This window comes from Populus nigra, chromosome 13 (assembly GCF_951802175.1).
Source record: "Populus nigra chromosome 13, ddPopNigr1.1, whole genome shotgun sequence".
Lineage (NCBI taxonomy): Eukaryota > Viridiplantae > Streptophyta > Magnoliopsida > Malpighiales > Salicaceae > Populus > Populus nigra.
In genome coordinates, this window is record NC_084864.1 from 12,075,433 (window position 1) to 12,094,900 (window position 19,468).

Below are 19,468 nucleotides of genomic sequence, written 5' to 3' on the forward strand. Positions count from 1 at the left end.
TATTCAAATAAAAGACATAAATTAACCTGTGAGTATAGTAGTTGATCAAAAAAGGCATTTTGGGGGGATGAAACTCAGGGTTTGGCTGTTTTTTTTAATGACTATAGGCAAGGAAAATGTATAAATTCAATGCTGCAACTATCACTTGAATTCTGTTATCATTTATCCAATTAAACCCATGCTAACCTTTTACCAAGTAAAAATCTTATCTTGAAACTTCCCTTCCATCTGGTTTTTTTCAGAAACAGAAAAGTGATGCTAATGATCTAGAAGTAATAGTACAATAGTCGGTTGATGCTTCTATAATTATAATGAAGAAGGTTGTGTGTGCCCCAATTATATGTTTATTTGCATTATTACTACAATTATTAGCTAGATAATTTTCCCCAATACAGAAGATTCTTTGGCATACTACGATTCAATAATTGAATTCAAGGGCTGATTGCCCTTTTCATTTAGTCATATAGTCCAAGCTTGAGGGAAGGAAGGACAGATATTCACTTCATTGACTTTTATTTTCTACAGCTGCATTCTGTTGACGTGCTGTTGAGCATCAGTCTATTTTAATGAAAATGCTGATTAAATGCCATGAACTATAGGACAAAACTTTATGTAAATGTGATTTTAACCCTTCCATTGATGCTGCGGCAGTGCCTAATATGAGTGTATTATTGCTGATGAGGAGTAGTGAACTTGATTACGTCTCTATCTTTTAATTAGTGGTGCTAACCGCTCTTTAGTGTTTTCATATTTTTTTTCGTTTTGTTCTTGTCTGTCTTCATAAAATATGCTAATTTTATATATTTTGCTCTTTGTTTTCATTGAAGAGTAGAGGCTTCCTGAATACATGTTTTATTTTTAAACCAATGATACCAGATTTTATAGTGTGCTTTTTGTAATATTGTTTTGCTTTTGATGTACAGCCCATGCTCTGCAGTTTCCTAGCTGTTGCACTTGTACCCCCCTTGCTTGCAGATTGGTGCCATTATCCTGTCACTAGAATGTGCTTGTTTCTCCCCATGGTTGGCGTTTGTCTTTCTAGGTTGATCACTATTCTTTCCAGCACAACATACTCTGTTGATTCATAGCATGCGCACACAAAGACATAATGGACACAATATACAATGCACTATATCTTTAAGTTCCTGCTGCGAAAGTAATGTTTTCTTGTAAACTAATCTGGAATCATTTTATTCTTGAACCTCAATCAACCAAATCAATATTCAATACTTTTCATTTTGTTTCTGTGCTGACCTTCTCCTCGCTTTCCTCCTGCCCAGGGGAAAAAAGACAAAGGATCTTAGTTTTTTCCAGAAGAGCACAAGCTGTTGGCTAGTACTTAATTCATTTCCAAGCGCGCATATGCTCATATGTAAAAACTGCATTTCATTTTTATACATCAGAATGTGCTCAACCTCTTACCCCTCAGATACAGTACACTGCATATGCTCGTTAATATCAAAAGTCGCTGCGGTATCAAGAAGTTAATTTGATACAAAATGGAAAGACTTTTTAATGCAATGATCAACATGTGCTTTTGCAGTCAATACTGTCAGTAAATCATATTTATAAACTTTGTTCTCTGCGCTGATAAGAATGATTAAATGAGAAATGGTTCCTATATTTTGTTTCTCTTGACTGTGCAGCCTCACAATTTATTTCATGAATACAGTGAATATGGAACATAAAAGTTTTGGATAGAAAATATCTGGAGTATGTTTCCTCACTTTAAGAACATTTATGAGAAAAATTACATGTTCTCATCTGTCTGTGACGTCGAGTTGTAAGAATCTTGCTCTCTGCTAATAGGACCACTAGTGTTTTCTTTGAGCATCAAGTTTCCGGCTCTTTTTAGCACTGTTTTTATCACCCTTCTTGTCCTTTTTCCCTGTTTTTTTGGCTGAGGAAGATTGGAGGTTGAAATGACCGCCCTTGTTGTGCTTAAAATGTACTGTTCCACGACCGTTCTCATGGGTGTTTTGATGATGGGGACCGGACGAAGCGTCAGAAGCCATTGAGTCATCACTGACTTCATCAGCAGCAGCAGCGTAGTGATAATTGTTACTCATATTATGAGCCTTGTAGTTATTACCATCATAACTGCCCTCGTCATCCTCATCTTCTTGCACGGGAGAGGCAAGGTACGTTGTCCACCCAGATTCGCTGCTGCTGCATCCTTCTGCGCCTAAAATTTGTTTGTATGAATCCATTTCTGATGCTGAGGGCAGAGATGAAGGGAGTCTCGTTGAGCTTCTCTGAGAGAATTACTTTTTGCTGTCTTTATATCTTGGAAGGCTAAAGAAGCGAGGGAGAGACAGAGTTGTGAAACAAAATTACACTCTGAAGACTGCATAAAATCCCTATTTATGGTGAGCTAGAATGAGATTTGACATCTCATATTCATTCTCTCTATATTTTTATATATTTCTAAAAGCTATCCCTTTTTAACAACCAAAATACAGGTTATCATAGCCAACTCAATGTGGGAAGCTATAAAATAAGGGAGCCCGAAACAAATTGAGGTTCTCTCATGGTCTACATATAATCATAGAAAACAAATAATAAAATCTTTTTTATTTTGTCAGCATCCACCTAAATGAGAAACCAGCTTTTAGTGAAGAACTGGTGAGGTCATTTCATATCTCTTATAATCAATTCTGTCTTCTTTTCTCTTCTTTTTTTGAAGATTTTTAAACAGTTCTGTCTTGTAACCATAATGCAGAAAAACCCATTCCTCAGTTCTGGAAGAATACGAGACCCTTAAAATTAAGCATGTTAGAGCATAGCCTCCCTACTTGTTATTTTCCTTTCAAGCCTTCAATTCTCTTTCATTTCAGAAAGAAAGGTCAGCTCTTGTGGACAAAATCTGCAGAGAGGTACCTAACAGGTTATTGATATTCTACATTAAAAATATGGGGACTACCTAAGATCTCCTTGCTTTTGTTCGGTCATATCATGTTTGCTGCTTTTAAAGCTGGCTAGTGACTTCTAGCCACTTGGATAAGAATGAACCAGAGCTTCTTCTTGGTCTCACTGGATCATAGTTAAAAAGTGAAGTTAACGTCATCTGAAACAATCCTACTTTCAGAATATTTACGTTACACTTTTCAGTTTTGTTTACATGTAAGAAAGCTGATAGGAAATGAATGATAGTGGCTTTGTTACGTCAGGATTACTGTGTTATTACTCTCTGTTTACATCAGAGACCCGACAAAAACTTGCAGAAAATCTGGAGTGAAAGATGACGCTTGTGGCAGCTGTCATGTTCCTGGTAGTTTTGATATATAAAATTAGATCCGAAAATACCTTATTAAAATCAAAACACTGATTAATATTTCTCACTATAGACCAACCATGGATTTTTTTTTTTGATTTACGTGGGGTGTTCGGGCCAGCTTGCGCGCACCACGACTATTCCCCACGGTTCACTGGACATCCTGCAAGTTCAGGAGCAGGTAAGACACCGCGGGGTGACAGACGTGCACATAGAGGGTCGAACCCGGAACGAGAACGAAACAAATCACACAGTTAACCACAGTAGCTAGACCCTCAAGTACGCCAACCATGAATATTGATTGCACAAGTCGTAGCTTCTGTGTTCAAATCTTTCTTTACAGGATTCGCATTCAAGAGGCTTTCGGTTTCAAAAAAAAGACATTGAAGATCGATTGGTGAATCCCTGATTTGCACTTGTTTGCTATAATTTCAGTTTTTGAGAAATTCCATCTGAGCATTATATCAAAATTGAAAAGCAAGAACTCAGTGGCAAGAAAATGATGAGTGGAGTGAGTATTTCAATTTTAATCCTGGATTCTTACTAAAAAAAAATTTTAATTGTTAGAATTTTATTTAAGGCTTAAAAACACTCGCTACACATAGAATAACAAAATAATTATTTAAGTTAAATTTAAATTCTGTTTATTTTTACGGTTGGAAAGTATTTTTATAAAAAAATAAATCTTTTTTTTTTAAATTATTTTTTAATGTTTTTAAATTATTTTAATATATTAATATCATAAATAATTTTTTTTTAAAATAACTATATTATCTTGATATAACAAAATATGATTGATAGGAAGAGGCAAACATATCTAGCCATGATATTATTGGCCCAAGGCCCACTCCAACTTGATAGTGCGGCCCGGGCTACATAATAGTGTATGAACAAAATCATCTAAACGACCTGTCTTCTATTTCCCAGTTGCGTAAATGACTTGTCTTCTATTTTCAGTAAAGCAAATGACTTGTGGTCTTCTGCTTATAAAAGTTTGTTATGATTTAGATTCAATTTTAGCATTTAAAAAGCGTTTTTAAAGATTTTAGATTTTTTTTCAAATTATTTTTTATATATAATTTTAGATCATTTTAATGTGTTGATGTTAAAAATAAATTTTAAAAAATAAAAAAAATATTATTTTAATATATTTTCAAGTAAAAAACATTTTAAAAAACAACGACTACTGTAATCTCAAACACTACCTTGATAATCTCGAGTGAAATTATCATATCGGGATCAAATTCAATCAATTATCAATCGGTTTGCTCTAGTGTTTCTAAAAATATTTGATAAAATTATTGTTATTTTTATAGTATTTTACTGTTTTTTTTTTTAATGAATATTATTAACGTTGTTGTGTGCCCCTCCTCGTCGGAGTGCAAATCTGGAAATCTTACAAAGCTGATACGGCATGGAATATCCCAAGAATATGTTAAAACCTGGAGACAGTTCTTGCACTTACTGCTACTATTAGAACACAAATGTCTCCCACTATCCACAGTTTATAGACCTGCCTTCTTTTCCTTTACGCCATTATTAACCCTTTTGCGTTTTCACGCCGCCACATCCACTCAGACTCAGACTATCCAATATTGTAAAATAAAATTAAAAAAAGAAAAAGAAAATTAAAGGATGTGTTAAAAATACTGTGTTGTGTATTGCACACCTAGACTCAAGTCTCTTCACTCTTTTTTTGGTCATTTGAATTTTTTTCTAACATGTTTGAACTTTTGTATTGAATTGGAATTGGAATTGGAATTGGAATGGATGATTTGTTTTTATTTATTTTTTATGGGAGAATTCTAATGATAAAATAACTTTGTAATATTGAATTGGTGTTTAATTTTATATATATAAAAATATTATTTTATTGGTTATAAAAATAATTTTGAGGACCAGGATCTACCATGAGGCAAGAGTTCGGGTATTTTTTAATTACTATTTAAAACACACCTTTTTTAAGATTTTCACCAAAATAATATGACCAAATTCATTTTTGATCTTTTTAGTTTGATAAACTAACAAACTTTATTTTTATTGCATTCTGGTCTTTGAGTTTGAGAAAGAAAAGAGAGAGTTATAAAAAAAACAATGAAGAAAAAAAAATGATTAATTGATCACGTTTTGTTGATAAAAGAAGGCAAAATTTGTGTCGATGTGCTCTTCTTAACTAGAGGAGTGCTATTAATATATTTTTGATCTTTTACATCGTCGAAAAAAGTGGATCGAAGTTGAGAAAGTTTTTTGTTGTTTAGTTGATTTTGTATTTTTAACTGAATTAAATGTTTTTTATATTTAATAGATTAATTTATTAAGATTTTATTAAGTGTTTTTAAATAAAAATATATTTAAAAATATTGATTTTACATCCAATAAAATACAGTATGGTTTTCCAGCCACCACTCTGTGATGGAATTTAGGTGAAAATAGACTCTAAGGCCTTCACATGTCTTAGATGCCTTGTTATCCAATTATATTTTCCGGTGACTGAAAAGAAAATCTCTGAGACTTTGTGGCAGAAGATCTTTCTATCGACGTAGTTGATCACTATGAAGGGTCAGTTCTTCAGCAAGGGGTATAATTCTCAGAATGTTCAAGCTGATGCTGCTTTTAATTAAAAATGATTACATAATCTAATTAATTAATACCTCTTTAACAACCTCTCGTGCTATTATTTTACCATATTTCTTTACCACAAACCCATTTTTTTCTAGACTCTGATGATTAGCTTACATGCTAATTAAATAATCTCGATCAATTTTTTTATAATTATTTTTTTTAATAAAATCTTATTATAAAGAGATTATTGTATTATTTTTAACAAAATTTGGCAATCTTGAAAGAAGTTTTAATAATTAAAAAAAAATTCAAAATATATCTTTGAAGCAACTGATATCTTAAACTATTTTTCTTTTGGTTTTTCTATTCTTTCCTTTTAGATTTATTTTAATTTGTATTTTTTGAAAAAAAATTTCACGTGATCATTTTTGCTTAATGGTACATGAGCTTTAATAATATATCAATTTATTAATGAAATGTTGGTCTTGTGGTTAACACATTATTATATTCCTATAAGGACGAGAATACAAGTTTGATTTCTAGAAAACATATTTATTAGGAAGAGTAACCACGAACACCGAACAGAACTAATCTCACTCTTTAAAAAAAGTATGAAGATACCGGGTAAGAACCAAAAAATAATAATAATCTCCGTAGCAATTTTAAGTCACAATATAGCAAGAATCAACAGGGTGTATCCATGATTCATTGAATCTAGTCTCCCATCCAGAACACTAATATATTTATTTCTTTCTTTCTTTTTTCAATTTATCTCTTCCTTGAACGAAAAGATTGGAGTCCAAGATCCTTTCTGTATCTTGTGGTGTAACATCTTCCTAGATCCCTGTTAGGTTTCAAGTAATCATGGGTTTATGTTACAAAACTCAGTAATTAAATATGAGATTAATTTTCCTTCAAATTGAAGACCATTTTCTTTGAAAACACAAAAAAGAACGATGGGTTGTTCTAAATTCTTTTGAAAAAACTGTCCCCTTCTCATTTCATTTTTAGCTAGTAATCATAAGTCAACATTATTATAGCCCGTCAAAGTATACAAGGACCTTCTTCCGGTGGGATATGATTCTGGGAACATTGAGATGAAAATAATTTATGAAACTGGAGAGGAAAAAAAGGAATGAAAGAAGAGAAGAGGTAAGCAGATTGAAACTGAAAATGTTGAAGAACAAATGCCATAATTACAAATTGAACAAAAACTTCGTCAAGTCATAACATATATAGATAAGGCTGCACTACAATATTAGCATAGTACTGGCCATTGACATTGAGCCAAGAAAAGAGAAATCTACACTAGCTGGTCACATTGGTGTTGCTAGATACGTTGGCTTGTCCTCTCCGGCCATGACGACAACAATCTCTGGCTCTGCATGAAGAACCGGCATGCCTGAGAGCATAGCGGCTGGCTTTTCTTCTTGATCACCTGATGAGTTTCTGTAGTAAGAACATGCCAGAGATGTCAATGCCACAGCAATGATTGCTAACAGCAGGCCTAGGCTGCCAAACAGGTAAGGTGTTGGAGAACGCCATACATTGATGGTTGAGGTAGAATCACTTGAAGGCCTCATCGATCTTTCTCTCTTCAGTTTATCTCTTTGAATTCTTGGTCGCTCTTTATTTCTCTTCTAGAGATGGAGATGCATGGAGGGTTTTGCAAGTGCAGGGAGATGAGGTAGCTAGCTATAGGTGTATCATGTATTTATATATATATAGAATTGCCTTTGCGTTTGAGAAGAAGATTCCTTATGCTTAAACTAGATGCCAGAACATATAGTGTTAATGATTAATGATATCAGTTTAACTTTGTTTTTTTTTTTGGAATGATTAGCATTTGTATCATGCAAGCTCCCTTTTTGTTTAGAAGGTATTTTGATTAGATGCTAGAAAAATTCAAAGTTCATGTTTCCAACTCAACTCTTGATAGTGCATGTTTGTGTTTGTATCAAAAGTTAATAGAATTATGTTTATATTTTGACCGGGTTAAACTCGGAATGATCAAATTAACTTGAATTTTTAATTGAATTAATCATTATAGTTTTACTCAGACTGGTCTAGATTTGCCGAGGCAATTTAGGCTAATATAACAAGTTTTTAACACTTTGGTTCAACAATATCGATTCGTTGACAAGAAGCTCTTCATATCAGTTTTTAACAGTTTTAATTAGGTCCATTATTTTAAAATATTCTAAAAGATGAATCCAAAAATAAACTAGTTATGCATCATATATAATTTTTAAGATACCATGCGCTTTTTATTTAAAAGGATATATTAGACTCCTAGTAATTTAAATTTTTATATATAATTTCATAATTATATTTCAAATTGCGAATTCAAGATTTGTAGAATTCATCAGAAGGAAGAAGTTAACAAAATTCAAGGACCTTTCACTTCATACAATGAATCCTTACCCGAACCATTTTTTACCATTTTCCCTTGGAGAGAGAAGTGACCTTATGTAACAACGAATTAACACAAGAGTCTCAGGTGGCTGCCGCCGGCTAAATTATTGACTGCGACAGCCCTTAATTCTTTCTATCCTAAAACAATGTACTGCATCATTTTGGTGGGATTAATTTTTTAAAAAAATATAATTTTTGCTAATATTTTTTCTAATAAAAAATAAATTAAAACCATGTAAGAATTTATTTGATATAACTCAATCAATTTAATTGATTAAAAACTAATTTGGTTGATTAGTAAAAATATAGTTTAACTCAAAATAAATATTTAAAATGAAATTTTTTAATAAATATTAAGACGATAATATATTAAATATATTTGAGTTAATTCAAATTAATTCATCAATTCACTTGCTAGGCTATAAAATGATGATAAAACCAAGTACTATTCAAAAGAATCTTGCTTTGTAAGGATAGTACAATGAAACCCCTTTATCTTTTAGTTTTTTGTCAGTTGATTTATTAAGCCTGTATTATGCTACAGGTTTGATCAATTTTTTTTATATAAAAAAATTTAGATGTTACTAATATTTTTTCTAGTAGAAAAAATTTAAATCGTATAAGAATTGATTCAGTATGACTAAATCACCTTGATAGATATAAAAGCAAATCAAATAATAAGTAAAAACTTAATTTCATTTAAAATAAATATTTTATGAGTTAATAAATATTGAGAGGATAATATTTTAGATTGATTAATAATTAACTTATCATTTTATATATCAAATTATAAGATTATAATAACTTTAAAATAAATTATAAAGTTTAATTTTTTAAAAATTTTCAATTAAAAGATATTAAAAAAAAATGTAACGTTCCTTCCTGGTTACTGCACGACAATTGCATTTGCCTCTTTTATTTCTTGAAAAGTTTCGAACTTGCTAGACCTTCTTCAATATGACAATATTCCTTTTTCTTGTTTTCCTTGTGTTTATGATCTTCTCTGGGCAATATGGAGTTGTTAATTAGATTTCAGCCCAAACAATTATAACGGGCCGGGTAGAAACCCAGAAATGAATATGATTAGATCATATATAGCATAGGATAAAAAAAGAAGATAAATTACAAAAATCTACTTAAAGGGTTAACACAAATCATCCCAGGATTACATATTTGATAGAATTCTTTCATGTTTAAATAAATATTACAAATTATATCTAAAATAATCTTAATGTTCTAAGCATTAATAAAAAGGATGATTTAAAAAAATATATGATTATTTTGGACACAATGGAAACTTTTTTTTATTATTATTATTATTAACATGGGTTTTCGGGTCAGTTTGTGTGCACCTCAATTAATCCCACAAGTCTTGAAATTAACGACCATGTAAGCCTCCAATAGTCCTAAGGTATGTGAAACTCGAACTAGTAACCTTTAAAAAGCAAACTTAGAACCTAACCAATTGAGTTACACCTCTTAGAGTTGGATTTTTTTTTTTAAGATAATGACATTAAAATATTTGTTGCAATTTATTTAAAAAATCAATGTCATCCTTCCATATAACATTAGTCTTATTTTTGAGATTTAATAATTGACCCAACATAATTAATATGCATGGTCGATTAACTTGACGGTATTTTAAAAAGATAACAAAAAAGAGAATTAAATCTAGCTATTTTAAAATCATCTTGACAGCAACAACGATAAAAACTAATAAACTAAACTAAACTTTCTAAAACTCCTAAATTTGAATCTCCTTTACAATAACTTGTAGTAACACATGGTCATAGATGAGTTGAATCAGTGAGAAACTCGTCGTTCTAGTAAATTTCATTGATTGAAGACCCGTATCTGCCAAGTCTTCATCCAGCAGAAGATACAAAAAAAAAAAAAAGCTCACAAAATAATTTAAGTGATTATTTTGTTGTTATTATCATTTTTTAATGAAATTATTTTGGGAATTACAGGTTTTGTTTATATCCACGCGACGGCATAGTTTCTGTTTCCAGCTGCAAGACTCGCCAGACATATATGTTTCGTTTCCATGAATGGGTCCATTTCATGGCAACGCCGGCATGGCCAAGACGTGTATGGACAGAAAGACGTGGGGGTCAATATCTATCACTAGAAGGATTAATGGAGGCACTGTTGCATAATATTTTGCTCGAACTGATGAAAGATGATGTGGAAAAGCACTCTTCTTTAGACTTTTGCAGGCCATGTTTCAAAAAGTACCACTCACTCTCTTTTCACCTACTCTTGTTTCTATTCTATTCGTGCTGATCTTTCAGGTTCAATTTTCCTCGGCTAATTCCTATCACTAACAGCATCAAAATACGTTTTTGAGCCGCCACGCCTGTCGTTAACCTAATCCAATACAGAAATCAGATCACATTTTTCATTCCTTCCGTCAGCCATACTTTTGCTAACGCTACAATATTAAAATAGTATAATTTGAAGACCGACTTTTGAGAAATTACGAGCGAAGACGGCAAGGGACTAAAGTACTAAAAGGTAAGGCACGTTGTTTAATTATCATTCTTTTTTTTTTTTTTTGCCTTTTCTTTTGATTATGCAATACCAAGAATTTCTATATTGATTGCCAGTAATTTGTATGAAACACTGGGGCAGGATTTTGTTGTTACTATGGATGAACAGATTTTATGATTCTGTGCCTCGTGCATGCTTTGAAGCCGTGAAAAGAATGACACTTGTAATAGTCCAGTTGATGTCAATTCCCAGAGGAAATTTCATGCCACAAAGATATGCTTTTCAGGTTATACAGCTGGTGCCCAGTTTCTCATAGATTAAGATGATCAAGATGTGAAACCTTGAATCTTATGGAACCAATATGTCAGATAGCTGTCATTTGATGTGTGAATGATTATGAGCCGTAGAAGAGCATACTGACAATATCAGTAGAGGATTCTTCATTCTATTTTGTCTAGTCCTTGAGTAGCAGACTCATCCCTTTCTCCCATAGCCATCTCTAGCAATAGCCTGCTTTAATTTCTAAAACGAATAAATGTCAACAACCTCATTCTAACGCACTAATAAATGTTGAAGATTTCCCTGCATATTGTTCTCTTTCCCTTGTCTTGCTAATGTTTGAGAGCTTCCTGCAAGCTTTCTTTAGCATCAACTCTTTTAGCGAATTCAGAAGAGAAGAGATGGATGATTCAGCGAATATGACGAGTTACGGCTTGATTCTTGCACTAATATGATATCAAAGAAACAGTAAACAGAGCAATCCCAAAATATAATTAATTACCAACGTTTGATTTCTATACTCGTGATTTTAGATATTCCCGTAAATTTCAAAAAAAAAAAATGAAACAAAAGCACAAACAGAATTACACTACGATACAAATTAAAGAGAACTACAAAAGGACGGTGTCTTCATTTCCTATTTGAATCTAGATGCTTGGGAGCCTAAACTTGTTCGCTGGGACAATTCCAAGAGACAGGCTTGAGCAAGTATGTAGGATTCTCATCCCCAGGCATGATTACAGCAATCTTTGGCTCAAGATCCACCTGAATTCCCTCAAGTTTTGCTGGTTTTTCATCTTCAGCCTCGCTTCTTGATGAACTGGACAAAGATTTTCTGTAGGAGCAAGCAAGAATGATCAGTGCAACTGTGATTAGCCCCAGAATGAACGCTAGACCGGCAAAGAAGTAAACAACTGGTGAATTCCAATGCCAGAATCCCCCATGAGTACCATCTACTGCTGTTGAGTTGGTGGCAGATCTCATCTCCAATAAGGGCCTCTCTTCTTTTCTCTCTCTAGTTTTTTTTGTGCAATATAATGGGGATGATGGACCTTGTATTTATAGCATGAAAGCTGGAGTTCCACAGTAAATATTGGATTAGAACAAAGAAATAGTGCTTTCGTGCATTTTCCAAGAAAAGAATTTATTGGTTTTGTGAAGAAAAGATTGGTTGTTTCTTGGGCGTACCAATTCTGCCACAAATGTCCCATTTTCTCAATTCCCATTTTCCTACCAAGTTCAAGCAAGACATGATTAGAATTAATGTTTGCGTTTCCAAGCAGCCGCGTCCACTACCAAGTTCAAAAGAATTTTAGAATAATTGTTTCTCCAAATAAGTTACACTTATATGATAAATAAAAACTATAATTTTTTATAATTTGATGTGATTATATATACTTAACCTAGTGATACAAGTTTTCTAGGCATGGTAATATTGTTTTTTTCCTTTTGCTATATTTTTCAACGATGATTAATCGATATTTTACTGTTTGTTTTTTCAATAACTCTCAAGCTTGGACCCCTATAATTGCTTGCAATTTGTGATGTGTTCTACAGCAGTTGCATTGCATATATTTCTATCCACATATATCTCCTGTTCTATTATGGGTGGGTAGTAGCTAGACGTTCTTGCTATTCATGTCGCAGCTCATCTCCTTACTCATTCCAATAAATTATCAACCTACAATTCAAAGACGACTACCATTAAGCGTCCTGTGCTTGCCATGTCACTTCAGCATAGGACCCTTTCGGAGGATGAAGAAGGCCCATCATATTATGGAGAGAGGTGCGGTACGGAAGAAGAGAGATATCAGGTCGTAAGCCATCATCAGCATGTATATTGTGGTCGTTTCCACTGAGTTTTGGAATGGTACTGCAGATTTTAGTGTTCTGTTTTAATATTTCCTGTATGTGAAACAAGTTCAAAGCCACTATCTTTTGTTTGTAATTTCTGGTGGGGCCAAAGTGGTGGAATAAATTGTGGAGTTTTATCCATCAAGTATATCAGCCCGTATATGCATGCATTTTAGTTAATTCACCTTTCTTTTAATGTTATTTTTAAATATGTAACTGGTTTTCCTCATCTCAGAACTTTTCTGATTCATTGAACTTTGCCGTCACCAATTAAATTCCACTCCACGGATTCAGGTCACCGCGCGCCACAAAGTGTCTGCAATTCCAAACACAATTTCCAATTCTTTGTATATTCATTCGTCTAATATGGATAGAGAGGGAGGGAGGATGGCTGTGCCGTAAAATCTAAGCAAAAGTTCGAAGAAAACAAAAACATCGATCGTGGTACAACTTGCAAGACATGGTAGATTACGTGCCTTTATGGCAAGCTGAAACAGACAGAAAGTGGTCGTGATTTTAGGGAAGCTTCATTGCTGTATCCCAGCAATATTTCCATGATCCTATCTGTTTTCTTCTTTGCCTCTTATAGCCCATCAAAATTGGTGTCAATTCCAGATTTGTTGGCCAATACTTCAATTTGTAACCCATTGGACAAATTAAAAGCTATTACTTTGCTTAGAAGTACACCAACAATATGAGAAGCACTGTGCCTCATGTGCTTAATGTTCATGAAAAAGATTGTGTAATGTTTATCAATCATTTTAACTAGTAAATATAATTTAGTTTATGTTTAATGTTTTAAGATATAAGGAAGATATAAGAAACTAAAATATGTTTGATTAAGAAGATATAAATGAAGATAAAAATTAATTTGTTTTTAGGAAAATTTTAAAGTGAGTTTTTATATATTCATAATAAGATTTCGAGACAATAATTAAAGTTAATTTGACTCAATAAATTTTTTAGATAATATTTTTAATAAACATTGAGATGATAACATTTTAGATCGATTTGGGTGAACTTGTCAATCCGCATATCAAGTCATGGAATCATAATAACCCTATATAAAATAAATTTAAATAAATTATGAAACTTAATTTTTAATAAATCCAATTTTAAATGATGATATTGAAAAAAAATCAATTAAAAAATATAAAAAAATATAACTTGAGTCAACCTAGTTAACATATCAAACTTACTATCCGGTTTATGAGACTGTAAAACCCAATAGAAAGCAAATTAAAACAAATTATTAAGTTCAATTCTTAATCAATCCAATGTTGAAAGATAAATTAGAAAACAAAATTGATTAAAGAAAGGACACAAAAAATAATTCGACTCAATCAGGATTAACTTGTGAAACTCGTGACCTGATTCATGAGATGAGAATAACCTTATAGAAAGCAAATAAATAAATAAATCTCAAAGTCTAATTCTCAATTAATCTAATATTGAAGGATAAATTTTTTTAAAAAAATCAATTAAGAAAATGAAAAAAATCATGTCAACCAAGTGAACCGGTCAAACTTGTGGCTCCAGTCATAAATCTAGGATAATATCATAAAAATTAAATAAAAAAAATATGAAGATGAATCCCTAATAAATCAAACGTTGAAGAACGAAATTGAATTTGAAAAACAAAACATAGATTGAAAAATTAAAAAAACAAATAAAAAAATATTATTCTAGTGAATAGTATAATGTGATAAGAGTATAATAAAATATTGTCCTCTTTTATTTTTTTAAATTAAAAAAACATAAAAAAACAAAGAAAAATAAAAAAAACTATTTCAATGAATAATATAATGTCAAAAAACATTATTCATATCAACAATGAACATCCCCCCATTGGCAACTTTTTTTTCTTTTTTTCCTCGTTGTTTTTTTTAATTTCATCATTTAACATTTCTTTTATTTTTAGTTTTTCTTCATAATTTGTTTTAGTTTGCTTTTTCTGAAGTTATCGCATTTTCAAAAAAACATTGTAATTAATATTCGGCATGAGCTTGATTTTACGTGTTTATTTTTGTTATCATATAGTTAAGTAAAACATAGTTTAAAAAAAAATAAAGTTTTTAAACACAATAAAGTTCATGATCTAAGTCTCAGGTTTGGAGGATTAAGCCTCAATTGACCTAATATATCACTGTCTCAATATTAAAAAAAAAAAGTGTCATCTTAAGGCTTTTTTAGTTAAACCACACTTTAATTATCAGTTGTCCAGGTTGTTTTTAAACTTATCAAGTTAACCATGTAATATCAAAACGAACCTCACATAGTTTAATTTTAAACCAGATTCATGTAAGGAGTTGGATCGGGAGATTTCAAAGTTGATCTCCTAAGACATATTTAATAGCGATGTTAAATAATTTTGTGTGGCTTAAATATTGTTTTACATTAATATTTTTTTTTACCTAGAAGTAATACAGACTAGTCACTTAACTAATATCAAACAAGGATATATATATATATATATATATATATATATATATATATATATATATATATATATATAGTGGGTATGATATGAGATTTGCATAATGGTTAGATACCCACTCATTGCTATTCCTGTTTTCTTTTTTCTATTATAATCTAAAGTTTAAATCCTAGCTATAACTAAGAATATTCTACCATAACAATCAAAATCACTCCATCATGTTATTATTTGTAATTTTACAAGTCTTACAATTTGTGATTTGTTCTACAGCAGTTGCATTGCATATATTTCTATCCAGATGTATCTCCTGTTCTATTATGGGTGGGTAGCTAGACGTTCTTGCTATTCATGTAGCAGCTCTCCTTACTCATTCCAATAAATTATTAACCTACAATTCAAATACAACTAACATTAAGCGTCCTGTGCTTGTCATGTCACTTCAGCATAGGACCCTTTCGGAGGATGACGAAGACCCATCATATTATGGAGATAGGTGCGGTACGGAAGAAGAGAGACATCAGGTCGTAAGCCATGATCAGCATGTATATTGTGGTCGTTTCCACTGAGTTTTGGAATAGTACTGTAGATTTTAGTGTTCTGTTTTAATATTTCCTGTATGTGAAACAAGTTCAAAGCCACTATCTTTTGTTTGTAATTTCTGGTGGGACCAAAGTGGTGGAATAAATTGACGGATTCAGGTGACCGCGCGCGTCGACCAAACCACCAGTGTCTGCAATTCCGAACACATTTTCCAATTCTTTGTATATTCATTCGTCTAATATGGATAGAGAGGGAGGGAGGATGGCTGTGCCCTAAAATCTAAGCAAAAGTTGGAAGAAAACAAAAACATCGTGGTACAACTTGCAAGACATGGTAGATTACATGAACATTACGTACCTTTGCGGCAAGCTGAAACAGACAGAAAGTGGTCGTGATTTTAGGGAAGCTTCATTGCTGTATCCCAGCAATTCTTCCATGATCCTATCTGTTTTCTTCTTTGCCTCTTATAGCCCATCAGAAACTGGTGTCAATTCAAAATTTGTTGGCCAATACTTCAATTTGTAACCCATTGGACAAATTAATGCTATTACTTTGCTTAGAAGTTCGAAGCACGGTGCCTCATGTGCTTAATGTTCATGAAAAAGATTGTGTGAAGTTCTAAGTATAAATTTGTTTTTTTGGTGAATAAATTGATGATGGAGTTGCTCATGAAGAGAGAAATTTCTTATTGAAATAAACAGCTCAATTAATATGCGTGTCTCCCACTACGAAGTTGAAGTGGAGAGATTCCACCGTCTGGATTATTCTTCCCTCAGCAAAACAAAGTCAACGCTTCAAAGATTATTGTATAAACTCACCCTAACATTCTGACTGCCATCAGTCACGGCGGCTTGTTGAGTTTTGCTAGAAAATAAAGTAAAATAATTTTTTGACGGAGACAATGAATAAAATTCAATTAGTTTTTATTTTTCTTTTCTTTTCTTTCCTCTCCATTTGGACGGAAAAACGTTCGTGCATGCATAAAAAGGAAATTCAAATATTTAATTTCTCCACTTTTTTCTTCCCTTCATTCATTTCTAATCAGAATTTTAGCATGCAAACAAAATAAAAAAGAACGAGTTGAATTTTCTTTAAATTACTCTCCTTTTCCATCCCTTTTCTGCAAAACAAACACATGTAAGAATTAATTTCAATTCTTTTCTCAGCCATCATGATCTGTATTGAGTGGACACCTAATTTATTAACCTTATCCAGGAGGAAATATTGAGGTTAAGAGCACAAATCTTCTCCCTTTTGTCAAAGATAGTTGGCTATAATGCAAGAAAATGAGGTCGTTAAAGACCAGGGAATGAGAAAGGTGAGCCTGCAGCTGGTTATTTTTGTGTTAGGTCATTTCACATGATCTATATACTCCAAATATTTTTTATCTGTGATATATTTCACTATTGGCGATTGACCACCTCTTCTATGACGTCGTCTGCTTCCTTTTATCTTGTTCTGAGCTCCACCTCTTCTTTGATGGCAATTTAAGAATACATTAACTAACCCTAGTTACTTCGCATAGTAAAGCAGTGTGTGTGTGTGTGTGTGTGTGTGTGAGACCTTGAACATTTTACAGCTGAGGGTAGCTGTCATTTGATGCATGATAGATTATGACCCACAAAAGATAAAGGTGACCACATCCAGCAAAACTTTACATTCTAATTCTCCAGTCTTACTTTGGTTACCTAATATATTGGTTTTTAGTATTATTTTTTAAAGTATTTTTATTTAAAATTTTATTTTTGATATTAGCATGTGAAAATGTTTAAAAAATAATAAAAGAATTAATTTAAAATTATAAAAAAAAAAATCAATAATTTTCAAAAAAAGGGCTAAACTTCAATACCGAATAAGATCGATAACTAGATGCAGCTGCTTTTTGAACAGACTCCAACCTGATTCTGACGGCTTTGATGAGCAAATATTGAAGATTATCTATCTTTATTTAATTGGATAACAAGTTAGACAATCCTTCCTCCTTTGTTTTTTTTATTATTTTTATTTGACAAACTGCAGCATCATTAAGATCGAAGAACCAGTGAAACGAAGCAATAAAAAATCTCACAACCAGGAAAATTCGAAATGAAAGAACCAAGAAAAATAGCTTCATTTATCTATTAATACTCATCATTTAAGATATATATTATTCCCGAAAGAATCATAAAAAAGGCAAAAATTGAAGAGCAGAACTACAAAAAGACGGTGCCCTGTCTTTGGTTTCAAAATTGGAGCTACTTAAATTGCTAGCTAGACTGCAAGAGAGACTTCAAGCTTTTTCGCTGATTTTGCAGTTGCAAGAAACAGGTTTTGCCAGGTAAGTAGGATTCTCATCCCCAGCCATGATAACAACAACCTTCGGCTCAAAATCAACCTGTATTTCCACTTGCTTTGCTGGTTTTTCATCTAATTCAGCCTCCCTTCTTGAAGAGTTGGACAGAGATTTTCTATAAGAACAAGCAAGAATTATCAACGCTACTGTTATAAGCCCCAACATAAGTGCTAGACCAACAAAGACGTAAGCGACAGGAGAATTCCAATGCCAGAATCCCCCATGAGCACCGCCACCTCCTACTGATGGGTTGGTTGCTGGCCTCATTTCCAAGAACTTCCTCTCCTTTTATCTCTCTTGTTTTTTTGTCAGTGCAATGTGATGAGCTTGATCAAAGGCCCTGTATTTATAGGAAAAAAGTTAAAGTGGTAGAGTGCTTAGAACTAACAAGTTGCTTTTGTTCTGTTACCAAGAAGCCGCTGGTTTTATAAAGAAAAGATTGATTCTTTCTTGGTGTGCACTATAATTCTGCGACTGTTGTCTCACTTAATAAAGACCCATTTTCCCACCAAGTTCAAGCAAACAATCATTGAACTGCTGGCGTTTCCAAGCAGCCGCGTCCACTATCAAAAATCGACCAACAGTATAAAAAAGAAGAAAAAACGGGGGGAAGAAAACATCAAATAGAAAATTACAGGAAAAACAAAAATAATATTATAATACCCTCTAATCATAAAGACGAAGTCCATGAGAGATGCCTAGCTAGCTAGATTCCTGTCTAGCCAAAGGCATGGCTACATCGATTAGCGGCACATTCCCTTTATGAGGAATATCATTCTTAGAATGTTTAATGTGCATGAGGGTGCATAGTGAAACTATGGCCATAAATAAAGCACCAAAACCACAAGGTATATGTGATATATTATTCAAATACGAGATGATGAGACTCAAATTAGACGTGTGTGAAAGAAAACCGGCATATAGATTTTCAATTTGTTCTATCCATTGAAGTTTCCGGCTGAAAAACCAGACATGGTCCCTCTGTGTCTAATTCACATTTTGTCAGGTCCAATCCTAAATTTAATTAAACCAGGCAAGTTTCGCCCCTTCCACTGGGATTGAAGGGAGCTTTAGATCGCTTTCAGATTCCATTCCACCATAGCACATGGAACTCATCTGAACATCCATGTTGTAGGAAAGTTGCGTTGAGGAGCTTATTAATTTAACTAAATTTGATGTTGAAATTACTATCAAAAAATTGATAAATATAAATAAAAATATCGACAGATTTTTTCCATCAATATTTATCTTTATTGACCGAATTTTTTCTATTACTAACTTT

The 19,468-nt window shown here is 32.4% G+C and overlaps 3 protein-coding genes across 3 annotated transcripts; all 3 read right to left on the reverse strand.

The window, feature by feature from the left end:
• Positions 1-1,600: 1,600 nt before the first annotated feature.
• Positions 1,601-2,478, reverse strand: LOC133671707 (protein SOB FIVE-LIKE 4). The gene has a single exon (XM_062092550.1). It carries the CDS (start codon positions 2,208-2,210, stop codon positions 1,815-1,817), a length of 396 nt encoding a protein of 131 aa, XP_061948534.1. The 5' UTR covers positions 2,211-2,478; the 3' UTR covers positions 1,601-1,814.
• Positions 2,479-11,514: 9,036 nt separating this feature from the next.
• LOC133670396 (protein GLUTAMINE DUMPER 4-like) lies at positions 11,515-12,195 on the reverse strand. The gene has a single exon (XM_062090882.1). The coding sequence runs from the start codon at positions 12,005-12,007 to the stop codon at positions 11,687-11,689; it is 321 nt and encodes a 106-aa protein (XP_061946866.1). The 5' UTR covers positions 12,008-12,195; the 3' UTR covers positions 11,515-11,686.
• A 5,738-nt stretch (positions 12,196-17,933) lies between these two features.
• Positions 17,934-18,568, reverse strand: LOC133670395 (protein GLUTAMINE DUMPER 3-like). The gene has a single exon (XM_062090881.1). It carries the CDS (start codon positions 18,451-18,453, stop codon positions 18,124-18,126), a length of 330 nt encoding a protein of 109 aa, XP_061946865.1. The 5' UTR covers positions 18,454-18,568; the 3' UTR covers positions 17,934-18,123.
• Between the last annotated feature and the right edge of the window lie 900 nt (positions 18,569-19,468).